Source organism: Silene latifolia, chromosome 10 (assembly GCF_048544455.1).
Source record: "Silene latifolia isolate original U9 population chromosome 10, ASM4854445v1, whole genome shotgun sequence".
NCBI lineage: Eukaryota > Viridiplantae > Streptophyta > Magnoliopsida > Caryophyllales > Caryophyllaceae > Silene > Silene latifolia.
Window position 1 is genome coordinate 61,764,075 of NC_133535.1, and position 18,997 is coordinate 61,783,071.

The 18,997-nt window shown below is 38.1% G+C and overlaps 2 protein-coding genes across 2 annotated transcripts; both read left to right on the forward strand.

Annotated features, from left to right (window-relative positions):
- Positions 1 to 15,792: 15,792 nt before the first annotated feature.
- LOC141607651 (uncharacterized) lies at positions 15,793 to 16,752 on the forward strand. The gene has a single exon (XM_074427005.1). It carries the CDS (start codon positions 15,793 to 15,795, stop codon positions 16,750 to 16,752), a length of 960 nt encoding a protein of 319 aa, XP_074283106.1.
- Positions 16,753 to 18,070: 1,318 nt separating this feature from the next.
- LOC141607652 (uncharacterized) lies at positions 18,071 to 18,634 on the forward strand. The gene has a single exon (XM_074427006.1). It carries the CDS (start codon positions 18,071 to 18,073, stop codon positions 18,632 to 18,634), a length of 564 nt encoding a protein of 187 aa, XP_074283107.1.
- The last annotated feature ends 363 nt before the right edge of the window (positions 18,635 to 18,997 follow it).

The window sequence follows — 18,997 nt, forward strand, 5'->3', positions numbered from 1 at the left end:
ATGACATTAGGTATATCAAATGTATTTTTAACAATTAAAAGTCAACATATTAATAAAATATGTCACTTATATAATTAACCTAGTAATTCATAATTACTTGTACCGTAAAGTGTTTTCGAATTATAAACTACAACATTCTGTATTTATAATAATTTATTCATTCCGTTTCAATTGTTTCTGTAAACAATAATTTCATCTAAGTAATAAAACAATTCGATTACTTAGACCGTGTCTCATTTAATCATATTACAATAAGATACGTTAATTATACTCACAAAATCATCCGTCAATTTTAAGCAAATTAATTAACTCGTATCGGTATACGATTAATTAAATAATCAATTAAGAGTATTTCCCTATAGGTATGACCTAAGGGGATCAACTGATCACCACCGTCGCACGACAGTAATGTCAAATTCTAGTTAGCCAATTATTACAGATATGTGTGGACCAGTTGACTGTAAAAATATTACATCCCACATGTATTCTTAAAATGAGATTTAAACATGTGATCATTATGATCGACAAATGTGATCGCATTATTGTCGGAGGACACATATTCCAACATACGGGTCCATATTGGTTCTTATATTTGTCGCACAAATACGTGTAATTTTATTTTAAACATCGTTTCATGTTTAAATACTTCCATAATTAATTCGTTCAAATCACTTCGTAAATATACATGTACTGCTACACATATTATTTACGTACTAATATTAATCACATTAATCAATTAGTACAACTTTAGTGAATTAACAATTAATTAACTAAAACCCGTCTGCCAAAATTTATTATTCAATTATCGCAGAATTAAATAATAACTGCCATGCCTCGAGTTCGCAACTCGAAATCTCTCTCTAAAAATAATCCACTAACTTTTTAGTCTATAAATCAAGGGACTAAATAAATTGTATCTCATACAATTAATTAGTTGTCAATTGGGGTTCGTTCCTTTAGGTGTGACCGAAAGGGGTCAGTTGATCACCGCCGTCTCACGACAATAACGTCAAACTCTAGTCAGCCAACCGTTATCGATTTACGTTAAGCAACTGACGAGTATTAAATAATTAAATATTTGATGATATTCCTTTAATGAGATTTATTATGTAAACGCACTATTGTGGAGGACACTAACTCCAACAACAATATGCAACATGGGAAACTAAAGATAGTAAATGACCCAAATAAGTGCTAGAAAGCGTGGGAACGAGGTTAATTCGGGGACTAAATGTGCTCAAATATGAGTCACATAAGAAATTAAACGAAAATAAAAGGGATAAATATGTGAAATACTCTCAACCTCGCAAGGAATAAAGTAAGACACAAATTAAACCTCGCATGCTAAGGAAGAATAAAGATTATTCAATCTCGCAAGAAAGGAATAAGGAACTTATAACTCGTAAACTATAAAGAACACACAAGTATAAAACTTGAATTAACTCTCCAAATGTATGATTAAAATTTAACATACAAGCTCTCTATTTATAATACTAACATTACCTTAAACTAGCTAGGAAATAATATAACAACTACCTTAACTAGGATTAGGAAAGTAACTGGCTTTCCTAAACTTATTAGGAAATAATACAACTTAACTCGAATTAGGAAACTAATAATCTAGACTCGATTTAGGAATGTAACAATTCTATTCGTCCTTCGTTACCTATCCAAATAAAGTGTGTGACCACTTGTTGGAAATATGACATAATGTAATTTCATTTCAAATGTGAATCATACCAAAACTAGGCATGTTTTCGGATATATTTAACCTTTAAATCAAGTCAATGAATCTAAAATGTTAAAAGTGACTTTAACTTGCATTTTTAACATATATCCATGTCCCCCTGTATCAAATAAACCTACAAGACTACTAATACCTCGGCAACTTGGCATATCTTGAAGTAAAACTCTTAGGACTCGAATTTTGGACAAATAAGACTCGATTATAACAGTGAAACGGACTGTTTAATTGTGAAATAAAAGGCTGAAATTTTGGACATAAACTTTAGAACTTGTTTTGAACACCCAAACGGACTGTTTGTGACACGGCTTTGTTTTGGAGAACACACAAAAAAGGATCGCAAGTATGATTAGAATTGAGTGACTTAGGATATGACTAAATCTAAGCACTAAGCCACTAGATTAACCCTAAGAGGAATCCAAGCACTAAGCAACGGAATCACTCAACTCTAAGCACAAAGCAAAAGAGTTTTTTCTAGCACTAAGCAAAGAAGATTAGTAGAAAGCAAAGCTTCTAACTTGTGTTTATGATTCATCAAATCTGAATGTTTCATGAGGAAAGCCATGCTTTTATAGACCAAGCCAAGCAATCCTCACCATACATTCAAATACTAATCTAAGGGCTCATAGGGCCCTAAAAAAAACTATGCAAGCATGGTCCCAAGGACCTTACACAATTTAAAAACAAAAAGCTAAAAACAAGGGAAGTAAACTAATAAAACAATGATTATTTAAACATAGAGTAAACTATTTTGGAAGCATTAAGGGGTCCGGCCAAGCTTGTATAAAAGTAGTAGAGCAGCAAAAAAAAGCCTTGTGGATTTCTTAGTTAATTTAGGAAGGTTGAAAGTGATTTGAAAGCGACCTTGTACCTTCCTCTTGCAAACCGTGTAAGCTAAGGCCACCCGGTTTTGTTTCATGCTTTTCTCTATGATTATCACATTTTTAAGACACAAGCTCTTAGACAAAAATACTCTAATCTCATCATAGAAGATTTCTGGCCCATAAAATGCCCCATGTTCTTAGAAGGATTTAAAATTGGACCCTATTTCGGTCAAGGGACCAAAACCGAGTTCTTGCTTGCTTGTTGTGGATTGTTTTGCTTCAAACTCCTCTTCATCAAATGGATTTAACCTAAAATCTTTGGCATAATCATCATTAAATTCTTCATAATAAGGACCTAAATCCCCAACATCAAATGTGACATGAGTTCCAAAGAGATCAACCTTTTACTTGTTGTGTCCAATTTGCTTGATGATCTTAAATGGACCTTCTTCATTTGCCATGGACTTGTCTTTTCCTTTCTTGAGGACTCTTCCCTTGCATGAACAAACCCAAACATGATCCCCAATTCTGAATTTTGTGGCTTGCTGAGCATTTACTAACCCTTCTTTACATTTCTTGAATCGGGCATGAAAGTGGAGCTCTTATTCAACCCGTCCCTTGGTACCATCCCTTTGCTTGCTAGGGTAGACACTTGACTTAAGTCGTCCAGCCACACTGCCTATGCCACTAGCCTTGTACTCATATTCAAACGAACTAGGAGTAGAGAGGGTAGGATAATCACATTGCACACCATCATAGATATCCTCGGTTTGATCGTTGATAAGGAGCCTCCTCTCAATTCGTTTTTTGATCTCATGCCATTTCTTGCTAGAGTAAACATTTGGCTCGAGTTGGACAATGACATTTCCCTTGTTACCATCTTAATTCCCAATTTCAAACAACTTAGACAAGTTTGGAGTAGAAAGTGTAAGAGAGTGACATTGTGAATCCTTGAAATAATCCTTGGATTGATTATTCCATTTGAGCAATTCTTGTTCAAGTGAACACTCTTCTAGCTTGTCATTTGATTTGTGGACATCCCGGTTGCCCAAGTGATGCCTAGGGATCTCGGTCATTACCCCTTTGTTGGCATTTGGTGGATTATCTTGATAGAGCTTGATCATTTCTTGAACCTTGTTAGGAGGTGGTTCCTTTTATTCTTTGGACACATCTTTGGCAAGGACGGTATGGGCACCTTCCACCTCATTCTTTGCTTGGACCATTTTAGCCTCCTTGATTAACATCACTTCTTTAGAAGGCTCAAGCATGGAGGATGGTGGAAGAGGTGCTAGAGTGACTTTCCTCTTGCCTAATTCAAAGGTGTATATGTTATCCTTCTCATGATGCACCGAATTCTTATCAAACTCCCAAGGCCTACCAAGTAGAAGATGGCAAGCATCCATAGGTAGAACATCACAAAGAACCTTGTCAACATAGTTCTTGCCAATGGAGAAGGACATCAAGCATTGTTTATCAACCCTCAGTTCGGCCTTCTTGTCAAGCCACCTCAAATTGTAAGGACATGGGTGGTTTTGGGTGGTTAAGGAGAGCTTCTCAACAAGGACACTAGAGGCCACATTAGTACAACTACCTCCATCAATGATTAGGTTGCAAACCCTTCCCCCAATGGTACATCTAGACCTAAAGAGTTGTTGTCTTTGATCCATCTCCAATGGTTGGGCACTCAACACTCTCCAGGTGACTAAACTCATCCCGGAATCCGGCATTACTAGCTCCTCATCCTTAGTCTCCACGGGTTCCTCATCCTCATCACACACAAGAATCACATCCTATCCCCAATGAATCACTTCAAAGCTACTAAGGGCTCTATTGGTTGGACATTCTTTGGCAAACTATCCATACCCTTGGCATTGGTATCATTTTTTTAGAGGTAAGGTCTTTTTTGTGAGGTTTCAATGCCCATTTCTTTGTCAAGTGTGGATGTCATGGTTGGGGTGTTGGTTTCTTTGGGTTTGGTCTCGGCATAGGTGGTCTTGGTGGTTGTTTTGGACGGCAATTTTGTGTTAGAGGTCTTCCCGTTGCCCAATTTTTCCACCCTTAAAGCCAAGTTAACGGCTTCATCAAAGGACCACAGTGGTTGCATTCGGACTCTATTAGCAGTTTTATCATCCAACCATTCCACAAACCTAGCAATCTTTTATTCGGGTTTCTCATTAAGTTCACATTGTAAAGTGAGTTGTTCAAAGTCTCTAAGGTATGAGTCAATAGATTATTGGTCTTGTTTAAGTTGGGTGAGTCTAATGAACATGTCTTCCGTATGGTCCTTAGGCACAAATTTCTCCATAAGTTTCTTTTTAAGCTTAACCCAAGACTTAATAGATTCCTTACCCTCCCTCCTTTTATGGTTCCTTAAATTCTCGTACCAAAGTGAAGCATCGCCCTAAATTTTAAAATAGAAACTTTGAAAGACTTAGCATCCGAATAGGCTTTAAACTCAAAGACTCTTTCTGTGATTCTAACCCAATATAGCAAATCCTCGGGGTCTAAACTACCATAAAAATCAGGAATTTCTACCTTTAAGTCTTTGTTGAGCTCCCTTTGAAAACCCTCAATCATGGACTCCTCTGAATCCGACATTGCTTGCTCTTCATGGTTGCCTTGGCCTCTTCCTCTACCCATGACACCACAACCTCGTCCCCTACCACGAGGTGGTCCTCCATCCCTTGTTGGTGTTGAAATGTTAGCCATGATAGCATTGAAGGAGTCTATCATTACGCCGCATTTCTCCGAGAGTTGTGTCACTTGAGTCTCAATACTGGCTAGTCTCTCCTTACTCATGGTTATTTTTGTGTTTTTAAATGTGGTTAAGGTTTATAGTGAACTCAAAAGAAAGATTTCTTCCCAAGACTAGCACAACAATGGAATTGTGTTAAAACCTAGGCGCTTGGTACCAATTTCAAGTAAAACTCTTAGGACTCGAATTTTGGACAAATAAGACTCAATTTTAACAGTGAAACGGACTGTTTAATTGTGAAATAAAAGGCTGAAAGTTTGGACAGAAACTTTAGAACTTGTTATGAATAATCAAACGGACTGTTTGTGACACGACTTTGTTTTGGAGAACACACGAAAATGGGATCACGAGTATGATTAGAATTGAGTGACTTGGGATATGACTTAATCTAAGCACTAAGCCACTAGATTAAGTCAAGGAGGAACCCAAGCCCTAAGCAATGGAATCACTAACCTCTAAGCACAAAGCGAAAGAGGGTTTTCTAGCACTAAGCAAAGAAGATTAGTAGAAAGCAAAGCTTCTAACTTGTGTTTATCATTCTTCAAATCTGAATTTTTCATGAGGAAAGCCTTGCTTTTATATACCAAGCCAAGCAATTCTCACCATAAATTCAAATACTAATCTGAGGGCTCATAGAGACCCACAAAAAACCATGCAAGCTTGGTCCCAAGGAACTTACACAAGTTAAAAATCAAAAGCTAAAAACAACGAAAGTAAACTAATAAGATAATGATTATTTAAACATAGAGTAAAATCTTTTGGAAGCATCAAGGGGTCCGGTCAAGCTTATATAAGAGTATTACAGCAGCTAAAAGAAGCCTTGTGGATGTCTTGGTTAATTTAGGAGGGTTGAAAGTGACTTGAAAGCGACCTTGTACCTTCCTCTTGCAAACTGTGTAAGCTAGGGCCACCCGGTTTTGTTTCATGCTTTTCTCTATGATTATCACCATTCCAAGACACAAACTCTTAGAAAAAAAATACTCTAATCTCATCATATAAGATTTCTATGCCATAAAATGCCTTATGTTCTTAGACGGATTTAAAATTTGACCCTATTTCGGTCAAGGGACCAAAACCGGGTTCTAGCTTGCTTGTTGTGGATTGTTTTGTTTCATATCTGAATGGTAAGAATTACAGAGTATTACTTTTCCAAATTTTCACAGTTTCTTCTACTCGTATTCCAAAAGTTTCAAAACCTGCTACTTTAATCTCCGACTCTCGGTATTCCTCTCCAATTATACATTTTTATCCCTCTTTTTGAACCTCACATTGGTAATTAGTTAATGTTTATGTTTAGAACAAAAACTACTTCATATTCCTGTAATTTCAGTATTGTGTTAGGCTATTTTCTCCTTTTTTTTCTTCTTTAATTTCATGTTTACAAATTATTTTATAAGTGAGAGTACCCATTGATTCCAGACTAATTTTGCTCATTTGTACTTGGGATACTTTTTTCGCAACCATTCATAGCATCCTCTAGCAGTATAACCATTCGATTGTGCAATCCAGTGACCATTTGCAAAACCGAGGCTATGTCTGCCCTAGTTTGGCAAATTTTCCTCCATGCCCAACTTGATTCATAAGAGAGAACATAGGTCATCCATTCGGTTCCTTGATGTATATCTAGTGTACCCACTTGACCCACAAACTATCCTTCTTCTCAGTAATCCAATTTGCTAGTTTTCCAACAATTGCCTTATTCCAGATCACTTGATCCTTTATTCCTAAACCTCCTTCACCTTTGGATCTGCAAATTGCTGACTAGGCCACCAGGGGGGTTCTTTTGTACTTAGTGCTCCCTTCCCAAAGAAAATATCTACAAAGAGTTTCAATGTTTTTTATGACACTCTTAGGAACAATCAACATAGAAGCCCAATATGAATGCAAAGTATTCAAAACAACTTTTACAAGGACAACTCTAATTAGTTACTAAATTGCTTTTAATTTAGTAATTAGTGATCTAGTTATCATGCATGAAAATATAAAGGCATAAAAGTATTCGGTTCATTAACCTCTAATTAGACTCCTCTAATTAGTTTCTAAATCACTCACAAATTTAGAATAATAGATCTAGTTACATGCAATAAGTAAATAAATGAAATAAGGAGAGAAAACAATTTTCCTTACATATGAGTGAGATGGAATATTGGGCACAAGGTAGGACACCTTCCTTACCTTGTTCTTGAGCTTAATAACATCAGGATGATCCTCCAAAAACCAATAAGCCTCCAAAGTAGAAGACCTCCTCTTAGTAGCACCCAAGAACTTACCCAAATCTCTAATAAATATTAACTAGATATCTTATTAGAGTACCCTTGAATTAATACGTAAATACTAGTGATAATACTAATCTAATTAGTTTTTTATTACTAGCAATATATTTGAAAGAATTTTATTGAGAGGTTATAAGAATTTTCACGTGCCAAAACCAAGTGAAAAATGAGCAACAAAATTGCTCTATATTTGGGGGTGTGAACCGTCCAAGAGAGGAGGTGACGGAGTGTGTGAATTTTTTAATGATTGTCTTTGCATGCTTGTAATGATAGCATACATAGAAAAGAGAAAAAGCAATTGGGAAAGGAAAAAGTGTAAGAGGCATGCTTGAGCATAATGATTGTGCCTAATGCCCCCTTTTTCCTTCCATTTACACGACACACGCATACACATATGGGTCCATTTTATTTTTTACAATTTGTCTCACAAATTAATATAAAACTTTCATTTTTTATCGTCTTATATGATAAAAAATGTTTCCCAATTATTTTCGTCTTATAACACTCCTTTTATGTACATATACATATAATATGTATACATATACATATAATATGTATACATATACATATAATATGTATCAACACTAATCTCAATAGTCAAGTAGTACAATTTTATTGAATTAACTATTAATTACTAAAACCCGTCTCCAATAAATTATTATTCAATTATCGCATTATTAAATAATAACTTCAACCGACACCAGTTCTTAACTCGAACTCTCTAAATTCTATTACTCCACCAACTTTCAGTTAGTTTATCAAGGGACTAATTAAACTGTATCTCACAAAATTAATTAGCTTTCATTTTGGGGTTCGTTCCTTTAGGTGTTACCTTAAGGGATCAACTTATCACTACCGCCAAACGACAGTAACGTCAAACATTAGTTAGCCAATCGTTACCGAGTAATGTTGATCAGTTGACAATATAATGAATCATCCCTTTTGTATTCTTGTTATGAGATTTAATATGTGATCGCACTATTGTTGAAGACACATACTCTAACAAAATTAAAAAATAAGAAGAAATTATTCTTACATTAGGGTATCGAAATCATTGTTGTCAAAATCCCGATTCGATCCTATGATTCTACGATTTTACGATCCAAAAATGCGTGACTGATCCCGGATCCTACGATTATATCATGTTTGTAGAATCTTTTTTTTTTTTTTTTTTTTGGGAAAATGTAAGTCTTTCATTAATATCATAATCTCCATACAAACTTCTTTTAAGGCAAAGTTCATTGGACCTTTGTTCCTTAATTACTCCTAATTACATTCAACCATGCTAAAGTACGAATATTTTGACACTTAATTTGACAATTCTTTAGCCTATTAACTACATCACACTTAACTTGTTCCACCAGTTTCTCAGGTCGTAATAAAAATAATTCCACTCTACTCTTGTTATGGCACATCCAGATGTGATACATCAGTGAGGAGATAATGATGCCAAGAGCCTTCTTCTGAGTAAGGGTCCTAGACCTCAAAGCTATCCACCACTGTATACAATTTGCAAATGGAATCTGAAACGAGCACCACTCAGAAACCAACCTGCAACAAGTAGCACTATAGACACACGCAAAGAAAAGATGCTTGTGATCCTCAGGCATAATTCCACAAAGATAGCAGCTATTATGTTGAGCAATTCCCATATTCATCAGTCTGTCTTGGGTGAGAAGTCTTTGTTGAACAATCAACCAGCAAATAAATCTGTGCATAGGGAGCACCCACCTATTCAGATGCCATGAATGCCAGTCAACAGTACCAGTGTCTGGTAGCAACCAAATGTAACCAGAATTGATAGAGTATTGAACATTCTGAGCCCAAATGCAGTCCTTCATCAGAGTCTTTATTTGACAAATTTTACGCCATGCCCAGCTTGAATTTAAAGGTGGTTCATAATCTTTCCAGATATAACCCTTAATATAAATAGCATGTACCCATTTCACCCAAAAGTGATCTTCTTTCTTCTCAATCCACGAAACATACTTAGCTATGACAGCACAGTTCCAGATTTGAAGATTCTTGATGCCTAGCCCCCCTTGTTTCTCAGCTCTACAGACCTTATCCTAGGCCACCATGGCAGGTCTACTCCCAGATTCCTTGCCATGCCATAAAAAATCTCTACAAATGGCTTCAATATGCTTGATCACCATTTTTGGGAGGATAAAAATGCGAGCCCAATAGCTGTGAAGTGTACTAAGCACAGATTGTATAAGTATCACCCTCCCAGCATAAGAGAGCAGCTTTGAACCCAGACCCCGTATCCTGTCAACAACTTTATCCACAAGGCAATTGCAATCCAAAATAAATAACCTCTTGGGAGAGACACTGACCCCAAGATACCTAAAAGGGACCTTACCCCTGCACATGCCCGTAGCTCTCTCAACTTCCTTTACCAGTCCTTCATCAACACCATTGTAATAAAAATTGGATTTACCTCTATTCAGCTGTAACCCTGAAGCTTTGGAGAAAAAATTAAATGCATTCACCATTAGCTCAATTGAAGCTCTGTCTCCTTTGCAGAATAGGATCAGATCATCAGCAAAACAGAGCTGGGAAATACCAATCCTCTTGCATAAGGGGTGGAATATGAACTTAGCCTGTTTCTGAACAGTTTGGAGTATTCTACTGAGATATTCAAGACAAAGGGTGAAGATGAGAGGGGAAAGGGGGTCCCCCTATCTAAGGTCCCTTTGTCCCTTAAAAAAAACCAAACACCTCTCAATTTAAAGCACACACTTGTCATTATCAAAACTAATCATATATCTATATGGTCCAACAAATTCCCCCTTTTTAATGATGACAAGCCTCTTACGATTTGTGACTAAGTGTAAGTTCCCCCTCAACATAATACTCTAAAGTCATAGTCAGTTGTACGCAAGAACAATCCACTTATATACAAAGTATAGCATCTAAGGACCTTAAGAGATTAAAGGTTCGGACAAGGAGCATGCTTCGGCAAATACTTAAGTCACGATCATTTTCTTCCCCCTCTTGACATCATCGAAAAGACGAGAAAAGACATAAAACAACTAGAATAATATAGATCAAGACACGTATTAATCATGCAAAGAAATATTATAAAACGAGAAAGTAATCTACGATAAGCATGCAAAATATAAAATATGTCGACTACAAACCATGTAGTCTAATGCCAAAGGGCCGGATAATTAACAAGATTAATGCCTAATGGGCCGTATAGAAAAGTAAGCCAAAATGGGCCGAATTAGACAACTATCCAAAAAAAAAAATAAAGTCTAGTGATAAAGGGCAAGGAATGGTATTGTAGGACGGGTTTAGGCATAGTCGCGTTTGACGACATTGGGGTTAACATAACCGGGACGAGTCCTAAACTCAAGAGAGTCAAGAAGATCGAAGCAAGACTGCACATGATTAGCTTGTGCCGTGACGCACGTCTCAAAATTGAGCACTTTTAACGACAAGGCCTTAGTAGCTTCGAAAATAAGCCCCATATCCGCATGCATAGCTTTCTCTTCACGCCAAATAGCCCCGCCTTGACTAGCCAAGTTAGCCAAAGATTAGGAATGATGGACACACTCCTTAGCCGCTCTAGCCGCGTCACGAGCCATGGTTTCAATGCGCCCTTCTAACCCATGTAAATAGGCTAGGACCTCGGCATTACCCGAATCATGAGAAACCAGAGCTCCATCTTTCCCTCTTTCCATTCCCGAGACCAACTCCATAAGCAACTTATTTTGAGCATCCAATTTTTCACAAATACTCGTCATGAATGAATCCAATTTTGGATCCACGGCCATCATCACATACGGCTTTTCCACTACATTAACCTTGGATAAGAAAATCAAGTCGGGTCCAACCGCGGCTATTTTCATTAACTTGAGATGAGTATCACACATCTCGTCCTTGACCATGACCCCATATCTAGTAGGACTTACAACCCCTTTGTGCTCCAAAAGTCGAGAAATACACATCCCAAAAGGTAAATCCAAAGTAGTATAGAATTTTTCCTCGGTGACGGAGATGCTTGTTTGGACAATGCGATGAAAAACAAGTCGGGGAAGACTAACTTTAACATCTTCAAGCCACTTTGAGACCAAAACCATCTCATAGCTCGACAACTTATCACGACCACCTCTCCTCCGGACAACCGTATTCCAAAGAAAATTTAAAAAGAACTTTAACTTAGGAGTAAAGGGACCCGCCAACATATTACTTGATCACGTAGCACCATCATAAAAAGACCTCTTAATTTGAAGTTTCTCTTCCTCCGTCACATCTCCCCATTTCGCACTTGCGTTGATTTCTACCCCATCATCAGGGACGGAAAACAGAGTGCGAAAATCGTCAAGGGAGATGGTGACTTCGGACCCATTTACTTTTGCATGCAACACATTCTTCTTTATAAAAACCGAAGCATAGAATTGGATTACCTCGATAGGATAGACGAGACCGATTTGGGAGAAAATCTTTGTCCATTTTTGATAAGTCAACAAATCCTTAAAAAATTGTAAAGCTTTAACCTTTGCATACCACTTTTCGGAATAAGACCGTCCTCCATGAATACCGTATCTCATAACACGGTTTACCCGAGTCCTTTTCTCCGCGGTAATCTAACCTTATCAAGACCCGTCATCGTTGCATTTGGCATATATTCTCGGAACAAATTTCTTTGAGAACCATATTGGTTGACCACCACCCCGGTTTCTTCAACCGAACTCTCGAAACCAACATCCTTCTTCTTACCCTTGTTAAGCTTCAGATGCTTTCCCTCGAGATTAGGATCAACCCGGTTATGATCGGGATTAGTAGGTTTAGGATTTGATTGAGGTGAGGGAGTGTTTGTGATATGAATAGGCTTGTTGCATGGTGGTTTGGATGACCGGGTCTTAGTAGTGGACTGAGTTATTGGTGAGTTGAGGCGAGTTGATAGTGGAGACATGATGATGATTGATGGTAAGGTTGAGTGTGGGAGAGTTTTAAGAAAAGTAAATTTTTAGATAATTGTGTGGTGATGGAGACGTGAAGAAGGTGGGGGTGGGTTTATAGGCAATATATATTATGGAAAGTTTAGATTAGTGTAGGATTAGGTTAGTGGAGTAGGGTGGCGTGTAGGGGTAGAAATCATAAGATTTAGGTAGATTTTTTGTTCTGTTTAACTACCATAGTGTATAGAAAGGATTAGGAAATATTGTTAGGGTAAATCTTTGGGAAATATGATAAGATAAAATTTAGGTAAAAGGATGAAAATATAATGAGAATTTCGGTAAAAGGGGATATGTGAGAATAATTTGTTAGCGAAAATATGGTTTGTAATAAAACACAAGATATATATGACTAGCAAACGGAATATTCTCGTAATATAATATAACATTTAACACAAATAAACTTGCAACGAAAAATACGGACACAGTCATATAATCTCGTCAAATCTAGCCAGTCATACGGAGAATAAAATATTTGTGACAAGTTTAGTTGCCACCAATTAAACCAATTTCCAACCGTAAAATCTCAAAACGTTCTCTAGCCAATGCTTTGGTAAAAAAGTCAGCCCATTTTTTTTTTGTACTACAAAATTCCAGTGTTATGTTGCCCTTATCTACATGGTCACGTAGAAAATGGTGTCTAATGTCTATATGCTTAGTACGTGAGTGCTGCGCAGGGTTCTTAGATATAGTTATAGCACTCGTGTTGTCACATAAAATAGAAATACACCCAACATTAACACCGTAATCACATAATTGTTTCTTAAGCCATAAAAGTTGATAACATACCAACCAAGCGGCAATATACTCGGCTTCAGCTATAGATAATGCAACGGAATTTTGCTTCTTTGACCCCCATGTAATAATACACGGTCCAACAAACGTAGCTATGCCGGAAGTACTTTTTCTGTCAAGTGAACAACCTGCATAATCTGCATCTGAATATCCTATGAGATCATATGCGATTCTTTAGGGCACGATTGAAATCGAGCACATACACATACACTAAACATTATATCAGGACGACTTGCAGTTAAATAAAGAAGTTAGCCAATCATACCTCGATAAGTTGTCTCATAGACAGACTTACCGTCTTCATCCTTAGTCAACTTCTTATCTGTAACCATAGGAGTTGGCTTAGAATTAGAATTTTTCATACCGAATTTCTTGATTAGCTCCTTGATGTATTTCTGTTGGTGTATCATAATTCCTTCAGTAGTTTGTTGAATTTGGAGTCCAAGGAAGAACTTGAGTTCTCCATCATGCTCATCTCGAATTCAGAGGTCATCAGTTCTAAAAAATACTTACATAAACGATTATTAGTTGAACCAAAAATAATATCATCGACGTAAATTTGTACAACTAATAGATCAGAATTTTCAGTTTTCAAGAATAGGGTTTTGTCGATTTAGCAACAAAAAAAAAAACCCTAATGCTCCTCTGAGAAGGCGATTTTGCCGACTACGTAAGGTGAATCTCTTGCATTAATGGCGAGGAATTTAGCATCAAATTCTGCAAAACTACGCAACATCACGAGGAGGAAAGGGGTAACATCTAAAGAGAAGTCTGAGGTTACTAAAATTGCAAAAACAGCGAACCCTATACCTAATGAGGAGGATGCTGTGAAGCATGGGAGCATGCAGAATATCGTAGGTATCCCTGCTTTTTCCCTTGAGGATGCAGAACCAATGAAAGAAACTGATATAGCATCACAGGGAGAGGCAGCACCAGATACTGAGGAGCAAGGAGACTGGGTGCACGTATCCAAGAGTAAGAGTCCTAAGGCGGTAGAGGAGGCAGAACCATTGCTTCAACTATCTGATGAGGACGTGCATGACGAACTTGAATATTGGAAGCAGGCTGTTTATGGCTATGTATTGGGAGCCAACCCACCCATGGCGGTGCTGGAAGGATATTTGAGGAGAATATGGCACAAGCATACCATAGACAAGATCTCTTTCATGCCAAATGGGATATTTATTGTCAGGTTTCACACGAAAGACATGCAGGATCGGGTGTTAAATGCGGTCACTACTTATTTGATAGTAAACTGTCATCATCATTAAGCCATGGCGGAGAACGTGGCACTTTGAGAAGGAGCATGTTAAGAATGTCCCAACATGGCTTAGGCTACACCAGTTACCATTGAAATTTTGGGGACAAAGTTTGCCAAAAATAGCAGGACTGGTAGGCAAATATGTCCAAAAAGACAATGCTACAGAGATGAAAACAAGACTAGCATATGCCAGAGTGTTGGTGGAGGTACAAATTGATCAAAAGTTTCCTGAAGCAGTGAAATTTCAAGATGAAAAGAAGCAACTGGTGGAGATTAAACTTGAATATGAATGGAAACCAGTGCTCTGTACTCAATGCAAGACACTGGGGCATGATCAAAGCAATTGCAGAAGAGGGAAAATTCTAACCACTAACAAAGTCCAACCAATTAAACCTGTTAAACAGGTTTGGAGAAAAGTGGAGAAGCCAAAAGCATCAGAGCAGGTAAATGCTGACATATTAGTCACACCTAGGGTTCATGCACCCAGGGTGGAGGAAGAGCCTGTTCTGGTTCAAATTAAAGAGTTTCCCCCATTACCAATGCGTACGCCAGTAAAGGAAGGAGGGACTACTGTAGTGCTTCTTGCTGACTCAGCAGAGAAGGCTAATAGCTCAGAGGGACACCCCACCCATAATCCTGATCAATGATTAAGCTAGGATTTTGGAATGTGCGAGGTATGAATAGGAGGAGTAAGCAACAGGTTATACATAGGTTTTTGATAAATAATAATGTTAATTTCTTTGCTTTATTAGAGAATAAAATTAAACCAAATAAATTGCACACAACCATGAATTCCTTTAGCAATTGGAGTATTTCCACAAACTCAGCATACCATCAAGGAGGTAGAATCTGGATTTTATGGCAGGTGCATGAATGGGATATTGATTTTCTAGAGTATGATGCCCAGTATATCCATATGACAGTGCATCATAAGAGTACTAATGCACGTTTTCATGTCACCATGGTCTATGCTTTCAATGGCAGCAATGAGAGACAGTCCCTTTGGGCTAACTTAAGCAGACTAGCAAATCACATTTCAGGACCATGGGCCATTGGAGGAGACTTCAACTGTGTGTTGACTGAGGATGAGAGAGTGGGAGGATCCTTTTCTCGGCGGGATGCGAAATTTTCAGGCAATGCTTACATCAATGTGAAGTGATAGATAGTCCTGCCATGGGAGCTCTGTACACATGGAATAACAAACAATGGCCAGCTGACAGAGTGTATAGCAGACTGGATCGTTTCCTAGTGAACCAGGAATGGCTCAATGATTACCCTCTTCTGTATGCACATTTTTTGCCTGAGGGGATCTTTGACCACACTCCTTGTGTGGTACAGGCTAATGCAACTGATGAAAAGAAAGCCAGACCCTTTAAATATTTTAATATGTGGAGCCTGGCTCCCAACTTTAAAGAGACTGTTCAAGCTGGTTGGACGTGTATGCAAACTGGAACTAAGTTGTATGAGCTAGCTAAGAAATTGAAGAATCTGAAGCAGGGACTCAAACAGCTGAACAGGTCCAGGTTTGCTGATATTGAGAGTAATGCTGAGGTGGCTCTCACTAAACTACATAAAATACAGCAAAGCTTGGGAGTGAATCCTCAGGACCTGAGCCTTATTCAACAAGAATGTGAAGCTAGAGAAATTTATCAACAGTTGGCTGAGGCTCAGACCCAGTTCCTGCAACAAAAGGCAAAGATGAAATGGAGTGCAGATGGGGATGCAAATACTTCATTCTTCCATGGCATCTTGAAGACTAGGAGGAGACAAAATCAGACAGTGCAGATAACTGATCAACAGGGAAATCATCACACTGATAAGGAGGGGGTTCAGGAGAGTTTTCTAAGATTCTATACCCAGTTGTTAGGCCAGTCTCACCCCACAACCCCTGTCAGTCCCAGAGTAGTGCAGCAAGGTAATAAATGTGATGAGTCTCACCATCGGATGTTACTAATGCCAATTGCGATGCGAAAATCAAAAGCACTATCTTCAGATATACCGGATGACAAAGCTCCAGGTCCAGATGGCTATTCTAGTCATTTCTTTAAAACTAGTTGGGATACTTTGTTGGAGGGGATGTATGTCTTTGCATTCATGAATTTTTTAGGAATGGCAAAATGCTCAAGCAGTTGAATGCTACTAATGTTACTTTAATCCCTAAGGTGCCAAATCCTTTGACTGTAATGCAATTCAGGCCCATTGCATGTTGTAATGTGGTATACAAATGCATTTCAAAATTTCTTTGTGCAAGGCTTGCTTTGGTTCTCCCCCATATAATTTCTGTAACTCAAGGAGGTTTTATTCAAGGTAGAAGCATTATGGAGAACATACTAATATGCCAAGATCTTGTTAAACTTTATGGAAGGAAGAGTGTCTCCCCTAGATGTCTATTCAAAATAGACTTGCAGAAGGCTTATGACTCAGTGGAGTGGAGTTTCCTTTTTCAGATGCTACATGAATTAACCATTCCAGCTGGGTTTATTGCTCTCATTAAGGAATGTGTCACCACTGCCACTTATACCTTGAATTTGAATGGGGATAGCTTTGGCTGGTTTAAGGGACAAAGAGGATTAAGACAAGGAGATCCTTTGTCCCCTTTGCTCTTTACAATTTGCATGGAATATCTTACCAGATTGCTATCCTATACTACCTCTACAATGAATTTCAGGTTTCACCCTCTTTGCAAATCAATGAAATTGAGTAGCTTAATGTTTGCAGACGACTTGTTGCTCTTCTCTAAAGGGGATGTGGGTTCCATTATGATTTTGCTACGCACTTTCTCAACCTTTTCTCAAGCATCAGGACTACAGATGAGTAGGGGAAAGTCAAATGTGTATTTTAATGGAGTAGCTAGTGAAGTCAGAAAGGAAATAGTTCAGGTTTCAGGCTGCATTGAAGGCAAATTACCTTTCAAATACCTTGGAGTGCCAATTAAACCTGCTAAATTATCAATCAAAGACTGCCAACCTTTGATTGATAAAGTTTTTGAGAGGGTAAGACAACTGGGAACCAAAAAACTCTCGTATGCTGGGAGACTGGTGTTGATAAAAGCAGTATACAGAACTCTCCACTCATACTGGGCTTCTATATTCATCATTCCAAAGGCAGTGCTCCTCAAATTTGAAGCAATATGCAGGAATTTCTTGTGGCATGGAGGGACTGAATATGCTAGGACTCCTACTGTTGCCTGGTCAAAGCTTTGCACTAATCAGAAGGAGGGGGGACTTGGCCTGAGAGATGAGTACAGTTGGAATAAAGCAGCAGTTGGAAAACTGGTCTGGTGGATTCAGGCTCACCCATCTAAGCTATGGGTGCAATGGGTGCATAGTGTCTATCTGAAGGGACAAGAATGGGAGGACTATAACCCACCTCAGGATGCCAGTTGGACGTGGAAAAAAGTTTGTAAATTGATCAGGAGTTTCAGCCAACATACCACCAGAATGAATGGACTATGATACCAGGTAAGGAGTACACTATCAAGAAGGGGTATTGCTGGTTAAGGCCAACCAGCCAGGCTGTAAGCTGGTCTCATATTGTTTGGACCAAATGGTCCATCCCCAAACATAGCTTTATAGCTTGGTTGTACTACCAGCAAGGGTTTAATACCAAAGACAAGCTCTACAGATTTGGTATTGTCCCTGATAGCAACTGTTGTATTTGTGCTCAAGAGGAAGAGTCACCATCTCACCTCTTCTTCCAGTGCCAGTACAGCAGGAGAATTATTCAGAGAGTTCAGGAATGGACGGGTGTGTCTATGTCTGCTACCAATACTCAGAATTGGTGGCAACACAAGAGGTTCACGAGACTGAAGAATGGGGTCCTGAATAGTATACTCAATGCTACTATGTACTATATCTGGAACCAGAGGAACGCAAGCAAGCATGAGGGTGCTATAATTAGTCCAGGCAGGTGTGTGGTGATGATACAAGCAGATATCAGGAACAGGATTCAGCAACAGTTGCAGGGCACAGTGTCAAGAAAAGATAAGCATTGGATTGAGAAATTGCTGCACTAGCTAGTATGATCTACTATATGTATTTAGTATGGTAGATGTCATAGATGAGTTTGTGATAGGATCATGGTTGTGAACAATTTTTTCTGTACATGGTTTTTGAGCATCAATATATTATTTACATTTTACCAAAAAAAAAAAAAAAGAATAGGGTTTTGTCGACAGATCCTCTTTTAAAACCGCTTTCAAGAAGATATTTTAACAATCTGTCGTACCAAGACCTGGGAGCTTGTTTCAAACCATACAAATCTTTATCTAATTTGAAAACATGGTTTTGAAACTTGCTATCGAGAAATCCTGGAGGTTGCTCAACAAAAACCTCCTCATTCAAATAACCGTTAAGAAATGTTGTTTTAACGTCCATTT

Coding starts and splice junctions, on each gene's coding strand:
- LOC141607652 (XM_074427006.1), top strand. CDS start 18,071: ATGATACCAGGTAAGGAGTACACTATCAAGAAGGGGTATTGCTGGTTA.
- LOC141607651 (XM_074427005.1), top strand. CDS start 15,793: ATGGGAGCTCTGTACACATGGAATAACAAACAATGGCCAGCTGACAGA.